This window comes from Telopea speciosissima, chromosome 10, assembly GCF_018873765.1.
Source record: "Telopea speciosissima isolate NSW1024214 ecotype Mountain lineage chromosome 10, Tspe_v1, whole genome shotgun sequence".
NCBI classification, from domain to species: Eukaryota; Viridiplantae; Streptophyta; class Magnoliopsida; order Proteales; family Proteaceae; genus Telopea; species Telopea speciosissima.
This window is the reverse complement of record NC_057925.1, coordinates 39217669-39245102: the sequence shown is the minus strand read 5'-3', so window position 1 is coordinate 39245102 and position 27434 is coordinate 39217669. Positions and strand designations below refer to the sequence as shown.

The 27434-nt window shown below is 40.4% G+C and overlaps 1 protein-coding gene across 2 annotated transcripts; it reads left to right on the top strand.

The window, feature by feature from the left end:
* Positions 1-286: 286 nt before the first annotated feature.
* On the top strand, positions 287-27367 carry LOC122641433 (ER membrane protein complex subunit 6-like). 2 transcript variants are annotated; one of them, XM_043834665.1, is made up of 5 exons: positions 287-360; positions 1439-1574; positions 16710-16905; positions 26462-26481; positions 27198-27367. In XM_043834665.1, exons 2-5 carry the CDS (start codon positions 1459-1461, stop codon positions 27226-27228), a joined length of 363 nt encoding a protein of 120 aa, XP_043690600.1. In that variant the 5' UTR covers positions 287-360; positions 1439-1458; the 3' UTR covers positions 27229-27367. The 2 variants fall into 2 exon arrangements, with proteins under 2 accessions (XP_043690600.1, XP_043690601.1); XM_043834666.1 differs by having other exon boundaries at positions 340-356; positions 1437-1574.
* Positions 27368-27434: the final 67 nt, after the last annotated feature.

Here is a 27434-nt window from a genome sequence, read left to right as displayed (position 1 = left end):
GTCCGATTGGAATTCTATTTTTTGTGGTCGAACGATTGGAATTCTTACATTGCTTAATTCCTTGTATTACGTATTGACTGTGCTCTCGTGTGTGCACGCGCGCGTGCGTGTATTTTTTTTTTTATTCTTTAATTTATTGTCCATCTTCTCGTTATTACCCTTCGATCGACGCAGGGCGCAGAGAGAAGTTCTTCTTATTCTGTCCAAAGTCGGGTTTCGATCTCTGTATTATTCGATTCAGTTAGTAGCACTCTTTCTTTCGTCTCTGTGTTCTCTCAGGCGATTTGTTTCCTGCCCTACTTCTTCGGAAATCACGGATTTGGTTCTTCTCCGGCCTTGCTGCTTCGGTAGTCACAACAGGTACTCTCTCTCTCTCTCTCTCTCTTTTTCTGACGTTTCAAAGGTTCCAAAAGAAGGGAACCCTGCTATTCTACTCTATAACTCATTTGTTTTCTGACGATTACAGTGGCATTTTTTAAAAAATAATTTTTGGAAAAAAGATTTATGAGTGATGGTTGCTTTGTATGATGGGATGCATAAAGATTTCCTGCAAAATTAGTGGTGTAATTTGTGTTGCCTTTCAATTGGGCATAGTCAATTCTGCGGACAGGAGATTCTACTGTGCTATTTTTTTTTTTCCCGTCATCGGAAAGCAAGCTTCCTGTAAAATGAGAGCAAGATAACCACTACTTCTCTGGAGCTAAAATAGTAAAATGTGGAAGTAATTGGCTTAAGATGAAGGAAGGATCCAATTAGCTAAATCAATTAAAAGCTCATTTTTAACAGTAAATAAAGGAGTTTTCTCTTACTCTTGTATTATATATCTTAAGTTCCTCTTTTTATTCTTTCATTTTCATATTACCTCCTATTGATAAAGAGTTATTCAATCTTCCTTGCCGAATTTGGAGAACAGAATCATCAAAACTCATAAACAATTTCTTGTAGAGCATTCTGTATTTAAAATAAGTTTTCACTAAATTGGAATTCTCTTCTAACTAATTGGAATTCTCTTCCCCTCTTGCTGCTTCAGTGCCTTGTTCTAGACTTTTCCATTCCTGAGATGGAACCATTAATCATTATGATTTCCAGTCATTGTATAGGGGTTACACTCTTAAAAATGTGTGAATTGAGAACCGTTTGGACCCTTAGGTCAGATTTAGGATGCAAGTTTAGCATCATCGCTGTCAATGTCGGTTCCCTTGAAATTTTGTTATAAACTCAGGGTTTTGTATTTGATTTATGTATTTTTGAGGATCGTCCTTTTACCTTTGTAACTACTTCTACCAATTATCTTTTGAATTCTAGGTAGGGTTTTAAGCTATTTGGTTATGCACTACATAGGCCATTCATAATTATTTCATTTTTTCCTTTTGTCTGAAGAATCCTGAATCTGATAAGTCCTTGTTTAATTAATTTATGTCAACCTTTATTTTTTTAGACATCGACAAAGTGCAATTAATGGCGGGACGTGATGATTCGGTGGTTTCTGATAAGAAGTCAAGTGATGCAACAAATGACATACCAACCTTCCATGCTGAGAACCTTCAAAATAACATGAAGATAATCTACTACAGGTTTGTCTTGACTCCTAAATATAAATTATACCAAATTTATATCTACTATTTTGTTTAAAAAAAGGGTGCATTTTCTTTTTGTTAAAAAATGTCTGGTATCAAATTATGTGAATTATCACAATTTGAACAGATTGAGAGTATTGTTTATATTTTGGGGCTTGTTTGGGCCTTAGGTGGTAATGTATTTAAATGCTGTAGTATTACATTGTATTTGCGCTGTCTGTGCTGTCATACAGTAAATCTGAGACTAACTCCTGTCTTCACCAACTAAGCCTTGGGTCCATGTAAACCCATGCTTGGATATTATGATATGCCCAAGTCTGGGTGGGGAATAGTTAGTTCCTCACTTGGCCTACCAAATCTCTGATTGTCAATTTATATCTTATATTTACTTAAATTTCGTATAAAAAAAGTATCAAAAATTGTTTTTTAATAGAAATCTAAGAAGTGAAGGAAAATGTGAAGAATCAATTAATACCAAGCATAGTTGTCAAGGCGTCGCCTAGGCGTCCAGGCGCCTTGGTCGACTTGGGCGCCTAGGCAGGCGCCTTGGACGCCTTGTTCGCCTAGTTGGTGTCGCCTTGAACTTTGGCCCTCTCCACCGCCTTGGATCGCCTCACCGCCGTGACAACTATGATACCAAGTGCTTTATTTTTGAAATTTCTTAGTATTTATATAGCCATATGTATTGGTTATCAAATATTGGACCTGGATATGAACTAATAAGGTACAGATATATGGACCCAGACCTAACCTACTTATAGGTTGGGTTGCACAATTGAGCCAGATCCTCCCAATTGGGGTCCAATCCACTGAGTGATCATGTAAATTGGGTATATTTTGAGTTATGATCTATGGACAAAGACTTACTAGTTGGTTACAGTTACAGATGTATGGATGTGGATTCAATCTGAATTTAAGTTAGATGTACTGAATCTGCTCGGTTTACATTCCTAGTTTTTTATTGGATGGTCTAAAGTTTGTGAAGAACTTGGAACACAGGAAAAAACTGTCTATTTCTCATTCTTTGTGCGTACATGCTTGTGTGTCTGTTTCTAAGCTTAAGTAGGATCAAAGTCTCATTGTTGTAGTGCCAACACGTCAAACAATGGAGCTATGGGGCCTACTGTAAATTCACCTAAGTTATGGCTACATGAAGAAACTTCTTGGTGATCATGTAATGTGAATAATAGCGAGATTATCTTTGTTTTGCTTAGAGTTCCACCAAATAAAATAAATAAAATAGAAGTTACTGATCTGCTTCATTTATTTGTTGTGGATATCTATAATAATAGGGAAATTTTCAACGCCACCCCCTGACGTTTGTCTATATTTTAAAGCATACCCATTAACTACCATATCAACTGTCTCCCCTGCTTTACCAAACTAATTCGACACAGACCCCTTACCATTAGTTAAGAACTGTTAAGTGGTGATGTCAGCAGTTTAATATTTTTTAAATGACAATTCTGCCCTTCTTAATGGCCGAAGTACCTAATCTACCCTTTCAATTAAAACACCCATAAACCAGCCCGGCGTCAACCCACCACCGTTGCTTGACAAAACTTAGTAAATTTGACTTGATGCATTGCGTGCATTCACAACTACCCCAAAGAAACCTCGATGACCAGTACCTCTTCAACTCATCTTTTCTACTCTGCAACTCCTTCTCTTTCTTCTCTAATCGCAGGTGATTCCTATATTTCTTCTCTAGAAAGCTCTGGTTCTCAGAGCTGTGGAATTGAAGGAGTCAAAACCCTAAGTTTGTGAGGAACAATGGCGACATTTGAGGAAGTTCCACCTGGCATTCCAAAGGCTGGAATCTCTCTCTCTCTGCTTTACCTTCAAATTCCTGAAATCGAGCTGCAACACCTGAAATTGATTTGTGACACCTGCTCTCTTGGCCTAAAATCGACCTTCAACACATGCTCTCTTGGACTGAAATCGAAGTGCTCCTGGTTCAGCCTATTTCGCCTATTTTTCTGTTTGGTTACTCCATATTTCCCAGTGAATAACCGACGCTCCTTGTAAGTATTTTATTCTCCTCCCTGTCAAATCCATAATATAGTTTATTCTCCTCGAGTGTCAAGCCGATTAACACCTTGACATGTGGAGTTTGAATGTTTGGGTTGTATTTGATATCGAGTATAGCAGCACTAATCTAAACTAAATGTGGTAAGATTAATGATGGTTATGTGGAGCACTTACTGATTAAATTGCTTTCTATGTGCCTGAAAATCACTAGTACATAACTGCACTTTTTTTTTATTTTTATTTTTTATTATGGATATGGATCTAATCAGTTGGAGATGCAATTTTCTCTGCCAATGCTACTAAATGGGTCGATATCCTACTACTGCAGTACTAGATAGAATGGAGAGTATAGAATTATTTACAGTGGCCAGAAATGGGTGGGGAAGAGATAGCAGGGGAAGGGATGGGGGAGAGAAGCTCAGGTAGTCGGACAGCAAGGAGTGGAGGAGAGAAGCTCAGGTATTCGGACAGCAAGGAGTGGGGGAGAGAAGCTTAGGTAGCTGGACAGCAAGGGGTGGGGGAGAGAAGCTCAGGTAGCTGGTTTTTAAGTCTCCAACGGTAAGAAATGTTTTAGGAATAGGTTTTTTATGTTTTAGTGTTAAGGGCATTTTGGTCAATGGAATTTCATAGGTTAACATCGTTTAAAAATGGGTAACGATTGATATTATGGTAGTTAGTGGGTGTGCTTTAAAATATAGGTAAACGTCAGGGGGTGGCGCTGATAATTTCCCATAATAATATGGGAAAATTTCCTTACACAGCCCGTTTTGGAAGAGCTTCCTAAATGGCCCACCATGCCCTTCTCAAATGGTCCACCATTTTGAGGCACATGGACAGATGATATGGAAATTTCAACTGTTGGATAGAGAGAACATAGTCTGGATTAGCCAGATTCAAATTTCAGAGCCTTATCAATCTACTCTCCTGTGTATTTGCATACATCCTCATGTATGTCTAAGCATGCCTTAGTACTCCGACCACTACTCTGCACTCTCCCTTTGCCCTGGATTTTCAAAGCTCTAGTTTTGCCACTTGTAAAACTCCAATCAGACTGAAACTTGACATATGTGCAAGGGAACTATGGATCTACGGTCCACAAAATTTTAGCCCCATCTGATCTGCCATGTGGCAGATTTTTAGGATGGTGCTATGTTATAACCATGCTGATATTTCTAGCTGTGGTTGGGCTTGAGATATATAAAAATTTTGGAATAAAAGGAAAAGCAGAATACATCTTTAGTAGCGATCAAACTGTTATGCCTATTATTACACAATGATTGAGTGGTAAGTGGTAACAGTACTCACAGTTTGAGTTACACGTGGCTGGGTCCTACTGTACACCATTTAGGGAACCCCCACTGTACTGGTGAGATCCCACTTGCGAGTAATGCCTCTTGCGTTGTGCTTGCATTTTCTATTTACCATACCGATCTATATCTATATCTGAAAAGGACTAGCAATCTGAGCTGCACTTTGGCCTGGAAGATTGTGCATCTTCTCGAATAGACAGCAAGAATTGTGGACTCAAATTGAACATAAGATCCTTTTCTTATAATTCTTTTACAGGTTGTAATTTGGAATGAAGCACGATGCCTCAAGTGTCATATTAGCCCAAGGTAGCATTGTGGATGATCCTCTTCACAGAGGTGAAATAAGTACACTCACACTAGTTTCATTGAGGTTGTAAAGAACTCTGTCCAATGGCGACCATCCTGACTGATTAGGGTGGGTCTTGCTAATGACAAGCACCCTGATCTGACTGGGCTTGGTCTTGCTGATGCCGACAACCCTGATCTGATCAGGCTTGGGCTTACTGACAATAACAGCTACCCTGATTGATGAGGCTTGATCTTGCTAATGAGTGATGATGACAATTACCTGATCCGATACAGGCTTGGTATGCTGATGGTGATATGTAATCGCTGACAGGGACCACCTTGATCTGATAGTATTTGGTGGCTTGATGATGTAAATAAGTCACTTAGAGGGCTTATTTTATTGAACATAAGCTTTGGGTTGGGTTATGTAGGTGTTGGGTTTTTGATCCCATGGGTTTATTTTGTAATTGACCAATTCAATGGGCCTAAAATATGGGTAGAAAATAGGAAAACGGAATTTTCTTCCTTAGTTTAGTTAGAGTCCTATTTTGAGTTTGTTTTCTTTATTATTTCACTTTCCTAGTCAATTTAGGTTACCTTATTAGTTTAGGATAGGGTTAGGCCTTTCCTTTTTAGTGTTCAAGTCTATTTTTGAGTCTTCTATAAAAGTTTGTAATGGAGGTCTACATTACACACGAATTTGATTAATGAAATATTGGCTTTAGCCTTTATTAAAATCTTGAGATAGGTTGGGTGAGGTGCCCATTCCCTTCCCCGTCCCCTTCCATCGGTTATTATATTCAAACCCTAATTTTGTTCAAATCGAGTTCAAGAGAGCTACAAGCTGCTGGGATTTTTTTTAACTAATTGTCACATTGATTTCTTGAAGATTATTACATCAAGATCATTGCTGCTTCAACAGGTTATAAATTTGTTGTTTTTTTTTTATTTGTTACTTCAACCAAGGAAATTGTTCCCTCATTTGAGTTTCCATTGTTCTCTTGTTTCCCTTATTCTTACTTCCCATTGTTCTCTTGATTCCCTCATATGATTGTTTTGTTTCCATTGCTTTCTTTCTTGTTCTTGGAGATTTTCTTTTTGATCCTGCCTGGGATTAGACCTATTCTGGTCAGCCTTACATTATTTGGTATCAAAGACTATCACCTCCTAGGGTTGATATCAATACAAGGAAGATGAAGTCGGAAGTTCCTTACTTTGCTGGAACAAGTGATCCATTACTATTCCTTGATTGGTTGGATTCTCTAGAGGAATATTTTGACTGGTACAACCCAACAGAGGGCAGAAGCTTCAGTTTGTTTACTCTTGATTGACTGGTTATGCTAGACAATGGTGAAAATTCCATGAAGAGAGACTCAGATCTAGAAAATATGAACCTAGGACTTGGGAAGAGGTGAAGCATGAGTTGAAGAACAAGTACCTACCTGAATATGTGCGAAGAAAGCTCTTCCTTCGACAAGATTACCACCAAAAGGCATTTACAATTGTAGAGAACTTGAACCATTTAGTGCAAAAGTTAAAACCATGGATGCTACCGTGGAAGTCGTTAAAGTTTTGAAGATGGAAGAGCAACAAGAGAAGGTAGACTCAGTGATCGCAACCATTGAATCCATTTCGGAGATGATGATTTGTGAACCACAGCATAGAGGTGAATGGGCTGTTAGTGCTGCCCTTGAAGGAGAAGAGTTTGAAGACACCCTTGATGCTAGCAATGACATCCATGAGATTAATGTTGAAGTTCCTACAATTTCTGTTGTCATGGAAGAGCCAGTCCTTGATGTTTCAAATGTTGAGGCTTACATTGAAGAATTTGAAGCAAGTAAAGTCGAGACAATGGATGATGTGGAATTTGGTACTATAAATGACAAGGTGATTGAAGAAACCATTGAAGGGACTGTGAGTGACAAAAAAGAACTTAAAGAGTTAGAGTTTGAAGCGGAGCAGGTCAAAGGCACAACTGTAGAAGACCCCATGGACATGACTGCTGATTTCAAAGTTGAGCACATAGAAATTGTCATGCCACTAGAGTTCTTTGAAGAAAAAGTTCCATGCCTTGAAGACTACGTTCCTAACATTCATGAGCTACCTGAGTACTATTATGGGTTGAAGACAGATGTTCATCACACAAAGTTGATTCCTCTATTTTGCAAAATTCGAGGACGAATTTTTTTCAAGTAGGGGAGAATTGATGTAAATAAGTCACTTAGAGGGCTTATGTTATTGAAAATAAGCTTTGGGTTGGGTTATGTAGGTGTTGTGCTTTTGATCCCATGGGTTTATTTTGTAATTGATCAATTCAATGGGCCCATAATATGGGTAGAAAATAGGAAAACGGGATTTACTTCCTTAGTTTAGTTAGAGTCCTATTTTGAGTTTGTTTTCTTTATTATTTCACTTTCCTAGTCAATTTAGGTTACCTTATTTGTTTAGGATAGGGTTAGGCCTTTCCTTTTTAGTGTCCAAGTCTATTTTTGAGTCTTCTATAAAGTTTGTAATGGAGGCCAGCATTACACACGAATTTGATTAATGAAATATTGGCTTTAGCCTTTGTTAAAATCCTGAGATAGGTTGGGTTAGATGCCCATTCCCTTCCCCATCCCCTTCCCCATCCCCTTCCATCGGTTATTGAATCCAAACCCTAATTTTAAATCGAGTTCAAGAGTGCTACAAGCTGCTGGGATTTCTTTCAACTGATTGTCACATTGATTTGTTGAAGATTATTACATCAAGATCATTGCTGCTTCAACAGGTTACAAATTTGTGTTTTTTTTTTTATTTGTTACTTCAACCAAGGAAATTGTTCCCTCATTTGAGTTTCCATTGTTCTCTTGTGTTGAGTTATGTAACCCGATAAGGGTATTTTGGGTGTTTTCTATGTTTTATTTCCTTTATTTCCCTCTCTAGCTATCATAGTCGGATATGGAGGGTTATATTTGTAATTTTGCCCTATTAATGAAATCTATAAGTAAAGGGGCTGAGTGAAGGCATTATTCACTCAAGCCATTCTCCCATTCTTCTCTCATTCTTCTAACATGGTATCAGAGCAAATCTGATCTAGGGTTAGAACCAGCTTTAATCCCATTGTTTCTTCCTCTCTCTAACAGCCCTCTCTTCACCTTCAACCTTCTTTACCTCCTCCACCTTCTTCTTCTTCTCCCTTTCTTCGTGGTCTGAAATCTGCAATACAGACAGCACAAATGAGGTGATCGATTGATCTTGTGCTGTCCTCTATCTACCTCAATCAGATTATGGTTTAGAAGATGCTGTTGGATTAATTAGATGCTGCCACTCTTTGCAATTTTTGGAGTCTTCATCTCTTGAGGATCGAATCTGCCCAACCATTGGAGATCGAGTCTTCCATCCTTGAAGATCCACATCAGCATCCTTGGCCAGCTGCTATCAATAGCCTCTCTACACCAATCAGCATCTTTCCACAGCAACCTTAGCCCTTTTGCCAACAAATCGATATCTCCATTGTCAAGTTTTTTTCAACACCTTGACACTCAAATCGATTTGGGGTTTCTCTTATTTGCTGCCGCTTTTTTTTTGAGGGAAGCTTCCCTCATTCTTGAAGAGTGTTTGATCCAAATTTGAGGCTCTTCCTCCAAGTATTTGTCAAGTTATCAACACTCATCGATTTCAGTATACAAGTGTGCACACCAGGTGTTTGATGAATTGCCCCTTATAGTTCTCCTTCTCAGTTTGGTGTGAATTTTTGAGGGTTTCTTCCATCGTCAATGAAGAGTACTCTGTCAATATTTTAGCCTATCTTATTGGAGATTTCTTGGGGATTTTGCTGTTGCCTTTTTTCAGCAAGTAAGTTCTTGTGTTGCTGCCTTGTTATTGGAGCCTTTCTTTGAATCATCATGACTGTCTCAGATGCCTCTTTCGCAACCTCTAGGCAAGATGGACAGCCCTGGACAGACTTCCTTCCACTTTCTGCTTCTATCAAGCTCGATGGGGCGAATTACCTCAAGTGGTCTCGGACCACTTACTTGACCATTGTTGGTCGAGGGCTGGCTGGCCATATACTTGGGACTAACCCAATGCCAACTACAGCTGGGCCTCTGCTAGAGAAGTGGCTGTCCAATGATGCCATGGTCATGTCTTACTTCTTGGCATCGATACAACAAGATTTGTCCGACAATTTCATACTTCTGGAGACAGCCCATCAGATCTGGAGTACCGCCAAGGAGACTTATGGGCGTGTTGGGAATGCTGCCCAAGTGTATGAGATTTGCAAGAAGGCTCATGATCTCACTCAGAAGGAGTTGTCAGTTTCTACATACTATGCTGCCTTCAAAAGTTTATGGCAACAATTGGATCATTACTCCACTTATCAGCCCTCCACACCTACTGATGTTGTTGCCTACCGTCAACACCTCAACAGTGACCGTGTGTACGATTTCCTAGCTGGTTGGAATGTGGAGTATGACCCTATTCGAATGCAAGTATTGAACCAGTCTCCCTTTCCTATACTGAAGCAGGCCTTTGCCATGATTCATACTGAGGAGACTCGTCAGGCTGCAATGCTACATGCTCCTTTGGTTACTAGGTTTGCCCTACAGACTACTTCCAGCCCTGCTCCTATTGCCACTACTGACAGTGGTAATGCTGCCTCCAGAGAGCCTGTCAAGTGTGAGTACTGCCACAGGCCCTATCATACCAAGGCCCAATGTTGGAAGTTACATGGGAAACCTGCTGATTTTGAGGCTAAACGAGGCCAGAGGAAGCTCAAATTGAAGGAAAATCTGACTAAAGGTGCTGCTCCTACTGCTACAGTCCCCTCTGTTGACATTGGTTTTACTCCGGACGAGCTACAAACCCTCCGTCGCATGCTCCAGCCATCTTCCACTGCACCTTCCATTGTACCTGTGCCTACTACCCCATCTGGTTCTTATTTTGCCTTAGGTATTCCGTTCCGTTGTCAGTGTGCATCGGTTGTCTCTAGTCCTTGGATAATCGACTCCGGTGCCATTGACCACATGAGTAGTTCTTCTCATGCATTTCATTATTATTTCCCTTGTTTTGGAAAAGATACTGTTCGAGCAGCCAATGGTTCTCTTTCTCCCATTTATGGACTGGGTTCCATTCACTGGTCTCCTACCCTTACCCTAAATTCTGTTTTGCATGTTCCTTCATTTCCTACTAATCTTCTTTCCATTAGTAGTTTAACTCGAGATTTGAACTGCAAAATAACTTTCTTTCCCTCTCATTGTGTCATACAGGATCTGGTGAAAGGCAACACGATTGGGGGTGATAAGGTACATGGTGGTCTCTATCTTCTCGACACGGGTTCGTCCACTCCACCATCAGCTTCTTCTGCTTATCAGTTACATTCAGCTACCTCCTTGGATCTTCATCTATGGCATTGTCGGCTTAGTCACCCTCCTCTTCAAACTTTAGTTTTCTTGTTTCGTCAGTTAGTTCAAAGTTGTAACAAGGATGAGTTATGTGAAGCCTGTGTCTTGGCTAAGAAGACTTGTTCTACTTACTCTTTAGTTAATAAAAGAAGTTCTTTTCCTTTTGCTTTAGTTCATACTGATGTGTGGGGCCTTGCCCGTTGTGTTTCTATTTTTGGCCATCGATGGTTTGTTGCATTCATTGATTGCTTTACTCGGACTACTTGGGTGTATATGATGCAACACAAAATTGAGGTTTATCGATGTTTCCAGCTCTTCCATTATATGATTCAGACACAGTTCAATGCCACATTGAAAATTCTTCGGAGTGACAATGGCAAAGAATACATGGAGGGTCAGTTCCAATCCTATCTGGCTGAGAATGGCATCGTCCATCAGACCAGCTCTGTAAACACCCCTGCCCAGAATGGAGTCGCCGAAAGAAAAAATCGGAGTCTTTTAGAAGTGGCTCGGTCCATTATGTTTGCTCGACAAGTTCCTCCTCAATATTGGAGTGATGCTATTCTCACCGCTGCCTACCTCATCAACCGTATGCCTACCCTGGTCCTTGATGGCCGTACTCCTGTTGACCTCCTTCAAGGTTCCTCTGCTTTTGTGGTTCCTCCAAAAATCTTTGGTTGTGTATGCTATGCTCGCAATCATCATCTTCATGGTAAGCTTGATCCTCGGAGCATTTGCTGTATCTTTTTGGGCTACTCTCCTACCCAGAAAGGATACAAATGTTATCATCTACCTTCTCGGCATACATTTGTTACCAACCTCTATTCAGGGGGAGCCTTCTTCTCTTCCGGCTCCTATTCAAGATAAGCCAACTTCAGCCTCTCGGTCTCGTCCTAATCAGGGGGACCGTAGGCCTGTGAGTCAAATTCCTGTTGATCAAACCTACACCAGGAAGTACAAAGAGTAGGTTGAGACTACCACTACTGTACCACCTCTTCAATTGTCCGCGCTTGATCCAGATCCATATTCCGCTGCATTACCTGGGAAGGATCCCTCTCTTGATTTACCTATTGCTGTCCGTAAAGGCATTAGATCTGGCACCCAACATCCCATCACCAATTTTGTTTCCTATGATGCTTTGTCTCCTTCTTACCATGTATTTGTGTCCTCTCTTTTCTATGTTTTCATTCCTCAGAAATGGCAGGAGGCAATGGAAGATCCAAAGTGGAAAGCAGCCATGCTGGAAGAATGATGGCCTTATCCAAGAATGAGACATGGGAGCTGGTGGCTCTTCCTTCGGGCAAAAAAACAGTGGGCTGCAAATGGGTGTTTGTTTTCAAGCAGAAGCCGGATGGAGCAGTGGACAGATATAAGGCTAGACTGGTGGCCAAGGGATTTACCTAGACCTATGGGATTGATTATTAGGAAACATTTGCTCCGTGGCAAAGTTGAACACCGTTCGGGTCTTGTTATCATATGTTGTCAATCTTGGCTGGGATTTGCAACAATTGGAATGTTAAAAATGCTTTCCTTCATGGAGATCCCTCCAGGTTTTTCTTGTGACAAGACTCATGGGAAGGTTTGCAGACTGAAGAGGGCGTTATATGGGCTGAAGCAATCTCCTTGGGCTTGGTTTGGCAGATTCCATAAGGCAATGATCTCTGTGGGGTACAAACAGAGCAATGTTGATCACACTTTGTTCATCAAGCGGAATGGAGATAAGGTTACTCTTCTCATAGTCTATGTCGACGACATAGTGGTGACTGACAATGATGCAGATGAAGTCTCTCACTTAAAGACTTTCTTGGGACGAGAAGTTGAAATAAAGGATCTAGGATAGCTCGGGTATTTTCTTGGGATTGAAGTTGCTCGTTCTCCCAAAGGCATCTTTCTCTCCTAAAGGAAATATGTTCTAGATTTACTTTCATAGACTGGTTTGTTAGGATGTTACCCATGTGACACTCCTTTGGAGGCTATTGGTCATCTACAAGAGAAGGATGGTGATGTTGTTGATAAGGGGCGTTATCAAAGGTTGGTGGGAAAATTAATCTATCTCTCTCACACCAGACCAAACATTGCATTTGCTGTTAGTTTGGTCAGTCAGTTCATGCATGATCCCTACTCCACACATATGGCTGTTGTTCTTCGTATTCTCCATTATTTGAAGTCAGCTCCAGGGAAAGGGATTCTCCTGTCTCCACATGATCACCTTTGCATTGAGGCGTACACAGATGCTGATTGGGGTGGCAACCCAGACAAAAAATCCACTTTAGGTTATTGTACCTTTGTAGGAGGTAACCTTGTCACATGGCGAAGTAAGAAGCAAAATGTGGTAGCTAGGTCTAGCGCTGAAGCGGAATTCCGTGCCATGGCCCAGGGCATATGTGAACTATTGTGGCTTCAGAGTTTACTCCAGGATATTGGTTGTTCTGTTCATCATCCCATGCTGTTGTATTGTGACAACAAAGCAGCATCAGCATTGCTCACAATCCAGTGCAACACGACCGTACCAAGCATGTGGAGATCGACAGACACTTCATCAAGGAGAAGTTAGAAAGTGGGCAGATATGTATACCCTTTGTGAAATCCGACGATCAACTTGCAGATGTATTCACTAGAGGGTTAAGTGGAAAGTTATTTCACCCTAGTTTAGTCAAGTTGGGCATGTGTGATATTTATGCACCAACTTGAGGGGGAGTGTTATGTAACCCGATAAGGGTATTTTGGGTGTTTTATATGTTTTATTTCCTTTATTTCCCTCTCTAGCTATCATAGTCGGCTATGGAGGGTTATATTTTGTTATTCTGCCCTATTAATGAAATCTATAAGTAAAGGGGCTGAGTGAATGCATTATTCACTCAAGCCATTCTCCCATTCTTCTTTCATTCTTCTAACATCTTGTTTCCCTTATTCTTACTTCCCATTGTTCTCTTGATTTCCTTATATGATTTTTTTGTTTCCATTGCTTTCTTTCTTATTCTTGGAGATTTTCTTTTTGATCCTGCCTGGGATTAGACCTATTCTGGTCTAGTCTTACATTACTTGATCTGTTGGCCTGCTGCTGGACTGTGGCTTTCTGGACTGTTGCTACGTGCATGCTGGTTTCCCTCAGTTTAAGGCTCAGTAAAGAAGAAGAAGAAGGAAGCCATATGCCCCTAACATAGAAACTTATTACAAAAAACCCCTTACGGTACCCAATATACCGCAGTAACTTTAACACTCACCTCAAGCAGGAGCATAAATATCACCCATGCGCAGTTTGGTGCAACCTCGAAGGAACACACTTTTAAATGAGGTTTTTGTAAATAAGCCACCAAGCTGTTGACCAGAGCTAACAAACTGAGTGGAGATCACCTTCACATCACAGTATCACAAAATCGCACACAAAGTGATGATCAACTTTGCTGGAGCTTTGGCCATTGATGTTGTCATTGTTGTCAACATGGTCAGATAGTCACTACACGCATATGGTGGTTCTGGTGTTGCTGTGGAAGGTCATTGGTACCCAATTGATGGAGATGGGCGTTGGATAAATTAGAAGTTATTTATTTTCTTTTCAGCCGTAGGTAGAACTAGAGTTTGAGTCAAAGTTGAGTCCATAATAGAATCTAACTCTATTTCCATTTCAATTAGGATTTTGTTATTCCAGTTTCAAAGTAGGAACATGATTTATTTTCTTTTAATTCTAGAAAAGAGCATGAACTCCCACGATGGAGATCAGTTTTTGGAATAAAATTTTATTTTGGGTTGAAAACCCATGGTTGCTGTGAGTTGTGATCTACCTTCCTCTTCTTCTCTTACCTTCCCTGCGATAACCCCTTCTGCTGTTCTTCTTCTTAGCTCTTTTCTCATCTGCTTCCTCTGTTCAAGGTTTATCACTGTTTACTGGGCGTTACCAGAACCAAGAAGAAGCTTGCTGAATCCTTAATCCTTGTCGATTGGTTCTTGAATCTGGGTTGAAGCGTGCTTTCTCCTAGACAGTTCAAGTCTTTGAAGATTTCTTCGAAACTTTCCTTTAGTTGTGAGAGCAGAAGCCTGCGACTGAACTGCTGCAACTTCTATCGCCTGCTGCAGCTCCATTCCTTCAATCTCAGAATCTGGTGGTCGATTGGAACTCTGTTGGGGTGCAATCCAGAGGTATTTCTATCACCTACTTACTGTTAAAACCCTGGGACAAACAGAGCGTCCCCAAAGGAGTTCTTTCCTTCAGAAACCTTTTGGGTCTTCCGTCTCTGGTTTGTGGTAGAGGTAGGAGATGACCTCTACAACTTCCCCTTTTCACGAATTTTCTTTTTCTACTTTTGTTACCCCACTTTCCAATTTTGCCCTTCCATAATATCAATAATCCCTTATATCCTTTAATTTGTTTTCTTCCAAGTTAGTCCTAAAACTATAAATTAAATACCATCTGTGTCTTCCCTTTGCTTCTACCCAATAGCCTTAGATTATGTTTAATTACCATTCTGCCACCCACTTATGAACTTCTTCTTATTTATAGAACTGCCACATTTCTATTAAACATTGAATTATTTACTCTTTTGTCACTTGTGCTTGAGTTTGAGTGTTTGTTTGCTTGGGTGGGCCCACAAGCAACCCAATAAGGGTTATTCCAACCGGGGTTTGCACTACCAATGTACCATAGTAACTTTAACACTCACCTCAAGTTGGAGCATAAATATCACCCATGCGCAGCTTGGGCCAACCTCGAAGGAACACACTATTAAATGAGGTTTTCGTAAATAAGTCATCAAGCTGTTGACCACAGCTAACAAACTGAGTGGAGATCACCTTCACATCACAACATCACAAAATCGCACACAAAGTGATGATCAACTTTGCTGGAGCTTTGGCCATTGATGTTGTCATTGTTGTCAACATGGTCAGATAGTCAACACAAACACATGGTGGTTCTGGTGTTGCTGTGAAAGGTCATTGGTAGATGACATGTGTGGTCGAGCAAAGTAGAGTTAGCATAGTGTGTGGCAGTGGTAGTGGCAGTTTCAGTGAGATGGCTTAGTTGGCATAGTTGGAGAGTTCGCAGACAATAGGCAGTAGGGCTGGTACAGTTGGCATCATCATGAGTTGACAGTTGACAAATGTGTTTATTATGATGAGGAGGCAGGTGCAAATCCTAGATTGCACGAAGTTCCGTTACCAATGTCTAGGAGAACAAAAGCTGCAAGGGAAGTGTGAAAAGCTGGAAACTGCAAGGTTCATGGGGAGGGCAATGAATAGATTACATCATATCTTCACACTAGTTCTTTGGATGGTGAAGCAGTAAATTAGTAACCATGAGACTTCTAGCATTTTGAGTTGGCCTTAATGTGGCTAAAGTATTCAGCAAATCCTAGTCCAAAGAGGAAGTCATGGATTGGAGAACAGTTGTTGTACACACTGTTTCGTATACTACTTCTGCACATACAGTAACTTCATTGATTTTTGAGCTGTCCTTTAATTGGAATCTGTTGGAGCTCAAAACATGAAAAATTAAGATCTCTGAGTTAGCTCTCGGTTAAAATTTGAATCAGATCAATCCAATATCAGAGTGGAAAGTTATGATTTGTTCATCAGGCATGGATGGCACTTATGCTGAAGGAAGTTGTGTCTGACCGCTAAGCTGATGTTACCTCAATATATAAGCTGTAACCTGTTACGAGTCCCAGTTTCACAGGGTCTGGGAAGTGGTGAATTGAAAGGGTACAAAATTATGTATAATTCTACTCTGCCTTGAATATATAAGCTGGGATGCTGAATTATAGTGAAGGTCTTTGCTTCATTACACCATGATGGATAACAGATCCCTTATTTTAATAGGTGAAATACCGCTAAATCTGTATGGTTATGGAACCATCAATGTGGACATTAAGAAGAGTTAAATGAAAACCTCTGTTCAAGCATTTTGTGTTTGGGAAATATAGTATGTTTGTTTCCTACTTTAACTTTATTTGATTTGCAGTCTGTACATAAATTTTTAAGCTTTAATGAGTATTCGTAGTTTTTTCCCCCTTTAGTTTTTTTTATTACTTCATGTCATCCAAGGTGCTATTTTCTCTTTAGTGGTGTAAAAATTACACCTTCATTTATGGCTAATGCTAAAACCTTCTTGTCATTTATTTCAACAGTCGAACTTTCTTGTCCATCATTGGTGGAGTTATTGCTGGAATTTTGGGATTCACTGGCTTGACTGGCGCTGTCTTTTATTTTCTCATCATGGCAATTACTTCTCTTGGACTTGCAGCCAAGGCAAAGTTCTCCATTCATGCATATTTTGATTCCTGGAATCGAATTGTATTTGATGGCTTCTTGAGCGGGCTAATGGTATACTTTCCATACTGTTTATCTTGTTTTACTGCTGTTCTTATTTTATTGCAGAAAAATTTCATTAGTTTCATATTTTGACTCATTTACGCATCCATCTATTATGCTTTGTATATAACACATGATTTATCCATTGTTTGTTACTTTATCAGTTCAGATTTACTTTCTGTTTTTTCCATTGATGGTCTTTCATGCATGATGTGAAAGTCATTAGGAATTTTCAGATACTATTATTTATTTATTTATTTTTAAAATTTAAAAGGTAAAATCTTTGAAAACAAGTGAACAGAGTCAAAATTAGTTGGTTTGTTAATAATGACAAGTTGAAATAAAGCTTTGCTCTGTTCTACCATTTTTGGATTGTTTGCTTGTTTGCTGAGCTGCCTGATGTTGTATAACAAGAACAAAATGTTCAAAGAGAAAATATTTCATTAATCATGAGGGAAATTCTGTAAGAATTCTGGTTTTTTCAGAAGCTCAAGGCAAATTAACTAGAATCACCTTCAAATCTGAGTTAATCTAAAATTAGACCTCTTGGTAATTAATAGCCCTTGAGGAATGCTTTGGGCTTATTTGAGTTGTAAAATACCAATGAGTCCCCCCTAGAAGGCTTTGGACTTATTTTGAGATGTTGAGACCAATTAAGTTTTCTTCCATTGGAGGGTGGTTCCACTGTTCCATTCCACTGCTCCAACACTCGGGCCATTCTGGAAACTAGCAAACAATATACTGAGTTATAATGACTCCAACATCCAGATTGCATATGGATGCAGGCAATAAAGGTTTTCCAGGAAAAGGAAAAGAAAAAAGATGTGATGTGGATAACCTTTAATTTTTTTTCTCGATGGTAACCCAAAGTTATATTTTTGGTACTGCCTGCATGAGCTAAGCTGTATCATTGGTGGGATTCTAACACTACCACAGATATCAGATTCCCATTGACAGAATCGGAGCGCTTCACAAACCAGCAGCTTGAACACCGAATTACTCCCAATATACAACTGTACAAGTCTGATCAGCTCCAAATTAACAGCAGTCATAACCCTAAGATCTTCACTATCTTCAAATGTGATCTCAATCCAATGGTAGGATAGAGATATTTTATGAACACCAAAATAGTATCTAGATTCCAGAATTAGAAACCAACAAATATCGACGCATCCACACAGCAAATCCCCATCAAATAACATAGCAACCATTCAATATAGGAGTAACATATATCAAGCCTGATGTAGTCCATTGGACAGAACTGAAGTTACAGCACAGTCCCAAAATTAGTAACTAGTGGTCATCTAGAAGCAGTAGCCGATTGGCTTCATGGATGGGGTTGAGATTACTGTTGAAGGAAGGGTCTGTGGTGCTTAACAATATTCAAGAAACTCAACCTCAGATGATGGCTGAACCAAGAGATATAAGCCAGAACAGAAATTAGTACGCAATTACTAAAATAAAAACCCTACAGGACCTTGGTGCAACGGTAAGTTTGCTCCATTGTGACCAAGTGGTTACGGGTCCGAGTCTGGAAACAGCCTCTATGTGAAAGCAGGGGAAAGGCTGTGTACGTTGTGACCCTCCCCAGATCCCGCAGTGGCGGGAGCCTCATGCACTGGGTACGCCCTTACTAAAATAAGAACCCTACAGCAACCAGCTGATGGACAGTAGATGGGACACAACTCCTGTCGATGGAAGGAGAATAATGGTCTCCTAACAGTTCAAAAGATCCCCAAACTATGAAGGCTGGAAGGTGGTGCAATATCTGTTGTTTTGTGGTAGTCATTGTTGTCAACACCGTCAGTTGGAGCTGTGCAGAGTGTATTAGTGGCAAGATATGGCTGAGAATGGCAGTGGCAGCTTGTGTCAGCTTCAGAGGCATTTTGGGCAGGCCAAGTGGCAGAATTGGAAGGAGGGTTGCGCTGGAGAGTCGTAGAGCATTGAGTCATCTTTCCAACGCAACTGGAATCACATCGATCTGACTCCGGATGAGGGAGTTATGGCTGTTTCCATACGGTCATTCCAGAATGCCCAAGTGTTCGACAAAATGTCTCAATGATTGGTCTCTTACATTGAGGTCGCATGGCAAGATGATGTGGCAAGGTCAGATGATGGGGCACAGTGTATGGTGCTGTGGCCCAAGCATGCATGCATGGCAGCCAAGGCAGCCAGCAGGGCTGGCTTGCACATGGCCGCAAGGGCAGCAGCAGGGGTGGCATAGGGCCATGCACTCATGTCATACAGCCCAGCACACAATATAAACAGCAGTTGGGGCCGGGCTGCACAGCAGCACGCAACAGCAGCCAGCCTACAGCAGCCAGCCTAGGCTGGCTTGCCGTGCCACATGCACGCGCAAGGTGCAGGCCTCGGGCATGGTGCCACGCATGGTTCCAAGGTTAGCTTGTGTTTTTGTGCCTAAGGCATGGAACACCCTCCAATTGGTTCGACGATTTGTCGTAGTGAAGCGCCAAAAAGCACCTTCTCAGTAAGTATACCCCTGAGATGCAGTTCTTTTAAATGTTCCATAATCGTAGGCGCCGTTAGATTTGGATCAAAGACAAAAGATCTCGATTAAGCGGCCAAGCTTAGAGCACGCCAGGCACACTGTCGACGTCGATGAAGATTCTAGCGCGAGCTCCAAGATTCATCGAACTCAGAGATTCTTTGTGTGCCGTGCTGTATCGTATCGCCAGACGATACTTTGTTTCATGGGTGTACGTACACCCATGTCAAGATTCCCTTACATGCTCTCTCGTGCATTCTGCAATTCATGAGTTCCGTTGACGCAAAGCGCGCAATCGGACGGACCTTAAGCCACCTGTATTTTGGAGAGGAGATCCAATGTCCTAAAGCTGTCCCGCCTAACCATACATGTGTACAGAAGCTACAATGGATATAGATTCCATTTTGGCTCATCTAAGCCCTTCCCTGGCCAGATCTAACTGTTCAACTTTAAATGGACCTAGAGAGCTTATTTTTGCTCCAAATGAGATGAGGTTTTTTTTGCATTATAAGCCCAAGAATGTGATGAGAAGAAGAGATTGAGAGAAAAGGGAGATTAAGCCCTAGAAAACCAAGAATAAAGAAGGGAGAGAAGGTAGGAGTCATTTATGTTGCATTGAATCACTCTCAACCACCATTCTTCTTGTCTTAAAGATCCATTGAAGGCCTTGGAGGGTAGGTGAGACATTCTGAACACTTATTGAGGGCTCTTTGCAAGAAGGAGAAGGAAGAGAAGAAGGAAGGGGTTCCCACATTCTTGTATACACTTAAAGATTTAAGTTTCTCCAAATGGGGTTCGTTGAAGATTCTAGTGAGCATTGAAGGCGACTTTGGTGACTCACATCTCCTCTGGGTGTCAAGAATTGAAATGGAACAAGGGTTGTAAGGGTTTCTATCCATTTTTACTTATCATTTATAATCTTGTACCCATTGTATGCTAGACCTAGGTTGTATTTGTTGAAATACCTAGACTAACCTGTGCAAAATTGTAGGGAAAATTATAAGCCCGTTTACATTATACTTGGGGTGTTCAATGGGTGCTGGACACGGGAGCTGTAGCTCCGCGGTAGTTGTAGCTACCGTATCTTGGCGTTGTAGTGGGCTCCTGATTGTATGCTGGGTAAACCGGGGTTGTAGCCCTTGTCAGTTGTATCTGACTAAAGTAGTAGCGTATTGAGCATATACGAAGCCCATTGATGTATTGCTCCATGGATGTAGGCTTGCACCAAACCACTTAAAAATCCTGTGTTGTGAGCATGCTCTTGTGGTTGTATGTTTGTATTTTTGGAGTGCATTGTCTGCATGATGGGTGTGCGCACCTGGTAGACCTGGCCACAGGGTTGAGTGTGCCTGTGGTTGGAAAGGTGTGCCACACGACTGTGTGTGGGCAAAGTGTTGTGGTTCAGTGTGTGTGTGCCAGTGACAGAGCAGTTGGGCTAGTCGGTTAAAAAGGAAAAGTGTTGAATTCACTGATTCACAACCCTCTCAGTGACAGCCATTGTCCAACAATATCTCATGGAAGAAAATTAGAAACCATGGAATAAAAATGGCAACTTACAGAACAAAGCAGCACCAGCCATTCGATGTGGCTGGGATTGGTATCTGTGATGAAACTTCAAACTACCAACCAGGATCTGAGGAAGAAGAAAAGAGAGAGAGAGATGGGGAGAGAACTAGTTCAGTGATAGAATCCGTGTGTATTCTATTCCTGACCTCCAATCTTTATTTATAATGTTTAGTTACATCATATAAAGTCTAAATAGAACTCCTACTTAGAGTATAACTCAAGTCATAAACCAATGAGGAAACTAAATGAAGACTCACAACTGCACCATGATAGGGACACTCCCCCTATCGTGAGTAATCTTTTGCACTCCCCTTTAAGCTGGAGTATACTTGTACCAAAAGGCTCCAACTTGGAACAAGAAGAACAGATATTAAGAGCAACACCAGCCTTGAGCATAAACTGTAGTGGTAGACACCAGTGAGCACAGGGAGAACTTCATTCAGGTAGCAGTATCAACTTAAGTGCATCAACCATCAGCATTTTCAGTAGATAATAATCTTCTTGTTGAATCCAATCAGCAACGAGCAAAATAGGCGGTAGTGAACACGAATTAGGATCAACAATATCATAGCAGCAACAACAACATCAATGTCAAAGGCACTTCTCAAAAAAGGCCAGTAGTAGTAAGTAGTCATTTTTTCAAAGAGAGATAAAAGTACAACATCTAACGACTACATAAAAAGCGGCAGGTAGTAGGTAGTAATCTTCCCAAAGAAAGATAAAAGTGCAACATCTAATGGCTACATCAAAAGCCATTTTCAAAGAAGGTAGGTAATAAGTAGTATTTTGTTCAAACAAAGGCAGACAGTGAGCCCCAAACAGAGGTCTCAGATAAAAATTCCAATGATAAATAGGCAGGACCAGATAGTCAGTATATGTTACTCCGGACCAGATAGGTAGTATATGTTACTCCGGACTAGACAACATCTGGCTGTTGTGGACCAAATAAATATGGATTGTTGTTGAATACCATCTTCACAGATAAAATTGTTGCTGAGGACACGAACAAATAAATAATAGTAATCTTAAGATGAAAATAATCTTGAGTTGATGACTTGAGTAGATAAGAGAATAATAATCTTCAATCTCCTCCTCATGTGTAGCATTACACGTGGGCAAATAATGGCCACCAATAATCAACATCTCACAGGATGAGCATCACAAAAAAATTCTAATAATCAGGAGTAGCGCTGCAACAAGATCCCAATAATCTCCAATTCACCTCTTCACGGTAGAAATAATCTCCATTCAAGTAAGACCCTAATAAATAATTTCCAATCTCCCCTCACGGTAGCAAATAATTGTCATGCAAGTGCTCATCTTAAAAAATTGCAAATCTCAAACTGATGTAATCGAGGACCCACCAAAGTAATAATATGGCAAATATATAAGCCCAATGGCAATTCTGTAAATTCTGGCATCACATATGGGAGCACCCAAGAAAATATACCCAATAATGCAATCCGGGATTTCAAAACTCTGATCGGATCGCTTATGGGCCCACCAAAACAACAAGACTCCAAGGATTAACAAGCAATGGCAATATGGTAAGTAAACAGAATTTTTAAAGGCGTTATTGCTAAGTAAAGAAGTTATGGGACCCACCCAAGTAACAAATAGTGCTAATTAAAGAAAGTGGCAATATTGTAAATATATCAAACGTTGTAAAGGGTCTGGTTGCAATATTGTAATTACAAAGGGGACACAAAGGGTTGGAAGCAAATAGAAACAAGGGACATGAAAGGAAATAAAATTATTGTTTGGGGAGTTAGGGAGAGTCTTGGCAATAGGACAAAATAAGGATGGGACTGAAGTTTAAAAAAGGGTGTACCCAGTGCACGAGGCTCCCGCCACCGCGGGGTCTGAGGAGGGTCTTAATGTATGTAGCATTACCCCTGCTTTTGCAGAGATGCTGTTTCCAGACTCGAACCCGTGACCTCTTGGTCACAATGGAGCAACATTACCATTGCACCAAGGCCCACCCTCTTGATGGGACTGAAGTTTCTACCAAAAAAAAAAAGGATGGAACTGAAGTTAAATAAAAGATAAGGGGTACAATTGGAAAGGAGGGAATATGGTGGCCTTTAACAACCTGTCACTTTACACTCTTTACCTCCTTCCTCTTGTTGAAACCAGAAACCAGCAGCGGAGAAAAACTTGCGATCAAACCAACCCTTCTACCCCCCCCCCCCCCAAAAAAAAAAAAAAAAAAAAAAACCCTTCTACCAAGAGCCCAAATCACACAAAAACCTCAAAATAGCCTTGTAACTCTTGACCCTTCCAAATCCAAATCATCCAAATCACTAAAGTTTCAAGGTGCTCAGACAAAAGAAAGTCTGCAACTTGGGGTTTGCGGACTTGCAGGAATCAGAGACAGTTGCTGCTCGTAACCAGAAAATAGCATAACCAGAAATCAGCATATTACATAAATTGAAAACAGGTTCAGCAGCAAATAACGAAGAACAAACGAATATATCAATAGCAGCAGTATTGCATGAGAGAAACCAGCATTAGCATGTCTTCAGCACAGCACGGCAGGGTTGTGGGATTCGACTGCTGTGAGAGTCAGCCTGGTCTGATGATGTGGCAAATTTTTGTTGGTTCGATGGAGCATCACTTGAGGCAGCCCCAGCCCAGAGAGAAGCATGAAGAACAAGACAAAACAAACTTAAATTTTTTTTACCCGAACTACTATTCACATGAACAGTGTTGTGGGACCATAAGCCTTGTATGGAGAAGGAAATCCAAGCAAATATTTGAGATTCTGTGGGCCCCACTGAAGATAGCACGACAGGGAAGATTTTATTGCTGATTTAGTTAGTTGCTACTTAAATTTCTATTTTTGTTTACTTTCTAATTTTATTTCAGTTTACTTAAGTCTGTCTTAGTCAAGTCTTAGATTACTTGGCGTACAAGCCTCAATATTCTCTTGTACGAGGCTTATAGTAGTTTCCTTTTACGTTACTTTCTAATTTTCAACTTTCTATTTTGTGAAGCTTAGGCCAAGCTATAAATAGGCCCCATCAGTTGTACTTGGATCAGAATTGAATAATAGAATTTTAAGGCCATGCTTATCATCGGTTGTGGGAGAACATTCCCTGTTCAACACCTAGGATAGCTGTGGGTGAGAGACCCAGGGCTGAGAAAGCCCATCCCCCTACCACTTCTTCTCCTATCTTGTCATCTCCTCCCTTCCCTGTTTGATATACACTGTTGTGCTGTTTCTGTGACTGCAATAAACTATTGTGAAGATACCCTTTGAAGACCAAATTCAATTCCCAAATCATCTTCAAGGTTTGCTGTTGTTGCACACCATTAATAGATCCTTATCGTGTTGATCTTGGCTGCAATCGATCTCTCACTGGTTTCTCTCTTGTTCGAGGTCGACTTCTGCATTATGTAGTCTATCCCTGACCTCCAATATTTATTTATAATGTTTAGTTACATCAAATAGAGTCTAAATAAAACTCCTACTTAAGAGTACAACTCAAGTCATAGACCAATAAGGAAACTAAATACAGACTCTCAATTACACCATGATAGGGACACTCCCCCTATCATGAGTAGTCTTTAACAATATCAAAGGAAGGATCCAATGGAGGGATTTTGTTCTCAAAACATCGAGTCAAACTGTTAGCCACTGTTAGCCAGAACAAGAGTTAATAGGGTTTGTAACCTGCTGCAGTAGAATCCTACAGAACAGTGCCGCAGGGATTGTTGAAGGCTTCAATCTCAAGTTCTGTTGATGGATCTATGGACACCTCTTTAAGTGGTCAAACAGCAGTATAGCAAGGAGAAAGTTGCAGACTAAGTAGAAACTTAAGGAAGAAAGTGGAGAAGAAAAGGAAGAAGGGGGGGGGGGGGGGAATGACCAAGGCCTCTCACCTATGGCCTTGGTCAGTCTCTCTCTGACCTTGGTTTCACACTATCCGTCTCTCCCAAGTCACAGCATACAGGACACAAGCCAAGCTTCCTCAAAACTCAAAATCATGGGAGCTATAGTGTAGCCCCTACTTTTATTAATAGTTTCAATCCTCTCTTGCATGGAGGGAAGATTCTTTACAAGATAACAAGCTAGTAAAATTAGAAACAAACCTAGCATACTCTTAATTTCCAGTTACATCAAAGTTAGAAACTAAACAACTACTTAAAAATAGACCCAAATATCAGAATAAAATCTTCTTGAAAAGCCTCCCACGCAAGTCATTAAAGGGTCACTTAATGGGCTTCAAACCAGGCCCATTAGTTAGGCCTAAAACTCCAGCCATCAGGCCTATAATGTCGGATTTGCAGGCCCCCATTGCTGGCCCATAAGAAGGCCAAAACGAGGCTGGCTTGATAGGAGCAGGCCTGGTTAATTGTGGCTGGATCTTCCTCCTCTTCTAGCCCCATTGTCCTGCGTCAATCATATTGTCGAGTATATACGGTATATGTTCATTTCCCTAATTGAACCTAGAATCATCTCCAGAAGAGTGCTGTAGACCAGACAATCAAACATTAAACCTACCAGCCTACACATCTGCAAAAAAACTGTGCAAGTCTTTATTATATGATCAAGTATATGCTATTGAGTAGATACCAACCTATCATTACCAGCTTACTGACTCCAGATAACAGTCTCCTCCCCTCAAAAATCCATCTCTCTTCCACCATGAGGGGCCATTTGCTGAGGATTTATGCTTGGTTTGCAAACTAAATCTTTAGCCATGGGTGAACTGGTGAAATAGTTGTTTACCTCTTGTGGAATTGCATATGCCAGCTCAAATACCTCAAGGAAATAGCCAGCACACATCCTGAGATAATCTGCAATATAAGGTAAGTGATTTGCCTTTCTTTTCCAATTTTATGTGTTAAAAACATACTTGCAAAATGTAAACTTCTGTTTGAGGGATCGAAGGGCGAAGATTTTATCGAGCACAAGAAGCCATGCAAAAGCTCCAACTCAATATGGATTATTTTGCATGGTGGGATTTTCCACATGGTTTTGTTGTAACACCATCTGTTGCATAATCCTGCCCTCCAATGTGGAAGCCATGGTTTCTTTTCTATGACTGCAATCGCTGCATTACCAATGCCTAGTCCTGCTTGCTTAGTTGGTCTTTACACCTGTCTCAAGTTAATTGATAGATGAATTCAAACTGATAAAGATATTCTTGGTTTTATTAGTTATAGTTCAGAAGAGTTTAATTGTTTAATTATTGGATGTCATATCATTGATAGGACCAATATATGAATTATGATTCTTTACGAAATGGACATTAATATGCACAATTATTTCTTTCTCTTTCTTCCCCCCATCCATGGGGAGTATTTGTATTTTTTTATTTTTTCCCATGTGCGTATGTGCATCATGTACTGTCACGGACATTCATTGGCTTTTGATTTCTGAAACTTCTCATGTAATATTGAAAAAATTATGGATATTTTTTTGAAATCTTGTCAGATTTTTCTTCACTGATCTGACCTTGTACTAACGTTGTCTCTATTTGTTTGCAGTCATTCGTGTTGTTCTGGACGTATCCTTTATGTAGTTTTATACACTTCTCAAACACATTAACAAAGAACAGACTCTCTTATCTTTCCAGTAATATGTTTTTCTTTTCTTATAAAAAAAAAAAAGAACAGCTTATTATGAAGTAACAATAGGAAAAATGTTCCCCACGACACCAGTGTACTATCGCCCTCTCACATGGGTTCTTTAATATTATTTTCTCTCTTGTTCTGACCATTTGGGCCCCATGTGGATGACACTGCTCTCCGCCGCCATTGCTGTGGCGTGGGAGATTCCTCCCACACTGGCGTCGTGGAAGAACCTCTCCCATAGCAATAATATAATAACCTTGCTTATGTTGAGCGGATATTTAACCATTATTGTAACTACACTTTTAAGTGAACATTTTAAACCAGACCAACCTTTCATCTTATTGGAATAGGAGGTAAAAATAATTTAGGTCTACGACACAATATTCTCCATCCTGCCATTCCACCAGTTGGTGGTGGACCATCATGTTAATTCATCAGAACATAGTTGTAATCAGTATATGTGGGTTGCCTGGAAATGCAGTATGGAGTTAATTGCAATAAGGAATTCTGACTGGGTTAAGATCTGAGATTCAATACTATGTAGTTCTATTTAACTTATGGAAATATTTAAATCGCGTTGTTCGTATTTCATTCATTTTTGTTTCTGTTTTCATTTATTTTTTAAAATTTTTATCCTTGACGTAACTAGATTTGCATATGACATTGTGCATATATTCTGAGGGAGTGACTATGAAAGAGGAGCTACTCAGTGCTCTGAAGGAGAATAACCCTGCTTTCTCTATTGCCTGTGATGAAGTGCTTCTGTAATACATCAGGGTTGAGGATTCTAAAGAATCTTTTTGGTGTCGGCTTCTCTCACTCACTTTATTCTTTTATTTCCTTGCATACTTTCTTTTTTTGGGGAAGGTGGTATGTGCCCGTATGG

Coding starts and splice junctions, on each gene's coding strand:
- LOC122641433 (XM_043834665.1), top strand. CDS start 1,459: ATGGCGGGACGTGATGATTCGGTGGTTTCTGATAAGAAGTCAAGTGAT. Junction 1,575..16,709: donor ATGAAGATAATCTACTACAG/GTTTGTCTTGAC, acceptor TTATTTCAACAG/TCGAACTTTCTTGTCCATCA. Junction 26,482..27,197: donor TCATTCGTGTTGTTCTGGAC/GTATCCTTTATG, acceptor TGACGTAACTAG/ATTTGCATATGACATTGTGC.